The 4,042-nt window shown below is 40.5% G+C and overlaps 1 protein-coding gene across 1 annotated transcript; it reads right to left on the bottom strand.

Moving 5' to 3' along the window:
• Positions 1 to 212: 212 nt before the first annotated feature.
• LOC136991943 (olfactory receptor 5J3-like) lies at positions 213 to 1,154 on the bottom strand. Its single transcript, XM_067295440.1, has one exon. It carries the CDS (start codon positions 1,149 to 1,151, stop codon positions 213 to 215), a length of 939 nt encoding a protein of 312 aa, XP_067151541.1. The 5' UTR covers positions 1,152 to 1,154.
• Positions 1,155 to 4,042: the final 2,888 nt, after the last annotated feature.

Genomic DNA, 4,042 nt, shown 5'->3' on the forward strand with positions numbered 1-4,042 from the left:
AAGTGGTGGCTGAAAATATCCTGTTCTGATTTTCCCTCTACTGACTTCCAAAAAAGTTATATCCCAAGAAAAATAAAAAAGCAGCATCCCATCTTATTGAGGTTCCTAGCTGCTGACTCAAAAACATGGACGTCTTCCACAGGAGACAAGTTATACTCTCTGAATTTTTCTCCCACTTTTATACATTTCCAGATTTGTCCCATAAGATGATTTTACTTAGTAATAATTGTTTTTGCTATTGTCCTCCTCAGAGCATCCTTCATCTCCTTGTTCCTCAGGCTGTAGATCAGGGGATTCAACATAGGGATTATCAGTGTGTAAAACACAGACACCACTTTGTATTGATCAGCTGAGCTGCTGGACATGGGTCTTAAGTAGATAAAGAAGAGACTCCCATAGAAGAGGGTGACAGATGACAGGTGGGAGGCACAGGTGGAAAAGGTTTTCCACCTGTCTCGGGCACAGCGAATCCGCAGAATGGACATGATGATATACAGATAAGAGATGAGGATGGCTAAAACAGTGCTCAACCCTGCTACTGCAGAAAAGACCACGTGCACCATGTGAGCAAAGCGTGTATCAGAGCAGGAGAGTTTCTGCAAGGGAGGAATGTCACAAAAGAAATGATTGATGACATTGGGGCCACAGAAGGACAGGCTGAACAAAGAAGCTGTGTGGGCAACCGCATTAATGCAACCACATAAGTACGATGCAGAAACCAACTGAACACAGAGTTTTCTGGATATAAGGACTGCGTACCGCAGTGGCTCACAAACAGATATGAACCGATCGTATGCCATCACAGCCAGGAGCAAAACCTCAGCGTTTATGGAAAAAGAGTGAAGAAAAAATTGTGTGACACAACCAGCAAATGAAATTACTTTCTTCTCTGCTAACAGAGTCACCATCGTCTTGGGGGCAATCACAGAGGAGTAAGTGATATCAACAAAGGACAAGTTACAGAGGAAAAAGTACATGGGGATGTGCAGGCGAGGCTCAATTCTGATTAACGTGATGATGGTGAGATTTCCCAGCAGGCTCACAGTGTAGATAAGGAGCAACAGCACAAAGAGGAAGGCTTGCAACTGAGGGTTGTCTGTGAAGCCTTGGAGAGTGAACTCAGACACCCCAGTAAGATTTCCTTTCACCATTTATTCCAGCTGCACTTTCTGATGCTGAAGGGGATAGAATACATACAATTAACAAAACAACAAAGAAAATCCCTAGCCACAGTAAGCTACAAAATAAAGAAACAATAACCCCAAACCAAGGTAAAGCTTAGTTTTTTTCAGATCAGTTAAATGAATAAGAAACTGTGAGATCTCTTGTAATTTTAACATTTCTTAATAGGGGTACACTGAAGTTTGAGTCTGTGAATTATTCCCATGTTCTTCGGGTGGAATTCATGTGACCAAATAAAGATATCTACAGCTGCATATTCCTCTACATTTACTCTGTTATCAAGGGAAATGAATGAGCACTTTCAGAAAGCAGTTAGTTTCATCCAGGAGCAGATATTTAAAAGAGGTCCGAAGACTCCTATTGTTCATTGCCTAAGACCTTCCAGCCGTTTATAAAGCAAGTATATGGTGAGAGCTCAGAATAAAATGATTATAAAGTAAGTACTTACATCTGGAAAGAAAGATTAGCTGACATAATCAAGTATAAACCAGAAGATCAGCTCTTAGCAGTTTCTACAGGTTTGCGGTCATGAAGGAATCTCACAAGCACAATTACTGAGAGTTACTGAGAAGGAGTCAGCATATAAGAACAACTGTTTCTAAGGGAAAATGGCTACCTAGAGAGGACAGAAAAAAAGGTATGCACACCAGCAAATTGAAGTGACTGCAGATTTAGAAGATGCTGACCTTGTAAAAACAGGATGATTAATAAGCAGTGATATTTTGGGGCATTAACACCACCTTGTTCAGAGCTGGAAGCTATGTGGCCTTTCTGAAATTCTCCCAGAACTCTAGCACTTTCCTAAGCAATATTTTTCTTAGGAACCGCACATGTTTGTCATTAAAAACCCACTCAAATATCACTTTTGCTTACAATTTCTAGCTTAACCCAAACAACATCACTCTCATTTCCGAAGAATCATAAACACAAATTTGTTTACCTAACTAGCGGCTCTGAATCAAAAATACGTTATTCAGAAGAAAGCAGCCCTGAAGGTATGGTTGAAATGGCCAAGGTCGATGTGGGCCCTTCCACAATCAAAAGATAGAATTCAGCCTGTGTTTGGGGTTTTTTTTAGATTTGCTGACTATTATCTCATTTATTTCATTATTTTCATTTCCTCTGAGAATGAGCTTGAGCAATAATTAAAGTGAAATCACCACTTTCTTGCTACATGATTTTCACCTCAGAAATAGCTAGATGTTTTCGTTCTCCTTGCTCTGTTAATTCCTCATGCTTACCTTCCATCAATGCTGAAAGCAGAGGACATTATTTGCTCATCAGAGACAAACCATTGCAGGAAGGTTCCTGTAGAGGTGGCAATAAGCAAATTCCTGCTAGCCCTTTACAGTCAGCAATGAAATGCTTTGATAGTAGCAAGTGTAGCTCCAACATGACTGGTAAGTCATTTCCTTGGAGCCAGGTGGTTTCCACTTCAAACTACAGGCGTGTTCTGAAATATGAGTGGCATTTATTTGTATCGCATTGCCAGTGCATATTGGCACTGTACCCTTGAGACCTTTCATGAAGCTGTCTGTGGTGTACTGTTGAAAATTACATCCTACCTTCTTTCTGCATAAGCAAGCCTTTTCTCTCTAGGGCTTTGTACTGGGAATAGCTCTCTCATACAAAATCTGCTTTTGAGTATTTAAAATAAATTACATTGAAATGAAGGTACTACTGTCTTCAGAAGCCTTAATATTTGTAAACAGTGCTACTGCTTCAATTCTTCTCCTTCTTGCTCTTTTTCCTCTTCACATTATAAGAAAACACACAGTAGTCTAGCTTATTAATGAACAGTGAGGCAAATCTTCTGTCACTGTCACCTTGCACATTTCTGCTGCTTTCGTGGACCTGTTCCAAATGACAGCTCCTACAGATGTAACCTGGTAGCCCTCACAGTGACTTGAACCCTAGGAAACTGTGGTTTGGCTTTGGTCTTTAGTAGTTGCACCCTTTTCTCTGTGAAATACTTTACAAGGAGAGCAACCAAACAAATAAAACAAGAGGGAAATTGTGGATGTCACTGAATACACATTTTGAAACAGATTCTTTTGTTCTGGTAGAGGGATTTGGGAACCTTCATTTCAAGGATTAATGCTGAATGAGATGCTTCACTCATTTCAGTCTTTGCTGCATAGTGGGAAACTTGGCCATAGTAAGAGAGAGTTCTCTAGTTTGAAATGAATGAATGTGAGATTAAAAATCAAAGATGAGTGTGTACATTTTTGCCTGCTGGTGCTTTGGGGAAGATCCTTTCTGAACTCCACATGCCCGATTCAAGGACTATCCTTAAGATATACTTCAGTTGTGGGAATACTGAGGCATGAATGGAAGCTGTATTTTGGGGCCCTTGCAGTGGTGTTCCCCTTAGCAAGCTAGGCTTTTAGACGGGAACACCTTCCATTTCTCTAATCCATGATGCCACTTCCATATGTTTCTGTGCACAGCATTTTGCAAGATAACCAAGAACATGCTCAGTGGTATAAGGGAAGAGAGAACAAATGACTAGACTGTGCGGCCAAAAAGAGCCATTGTTCTGAGATGGACCCTGTTCTGGTGTGGTAATCAAAAGGATGACGAGGCTTTCTGTTTAAGATGAAGTTTTGAAAGTTTTGCTCGGAAAGCTTTGAAAATGGTTATCCACCTTGGGGCTTTCCCAGGCAGACACTTCCTGGACCTTATGGAGTTCAGGATCAAGGTAGCTGTCAAAATTTGAGCAAGAGATTCCTGGAATATATTTGCTAGGAAAAAAGGAAAAGTGTGGAATAAGATCACTGAGTCTTATAAAAGGGTTTGCTTATCTGCTCTGCTACATAATTGAAGCTTAGAATTTGGTTCTGACCATTCTCCAGGAAAT

Source organism: Apteryx mantelli, chromosome 4, assembly GCF_036417845.1.
Source record: "Apteryx mantelli isolate bAptMan1 chromosome 4, bAptMan1.hap1, whole genome shotgun sequence".
Taxonomy (NCBI): Eukaryota; Metazoa; Chordata; class Aves; order Apterygiformes; family Apterygidae; genus Apteryx; species Apteryx mantelli.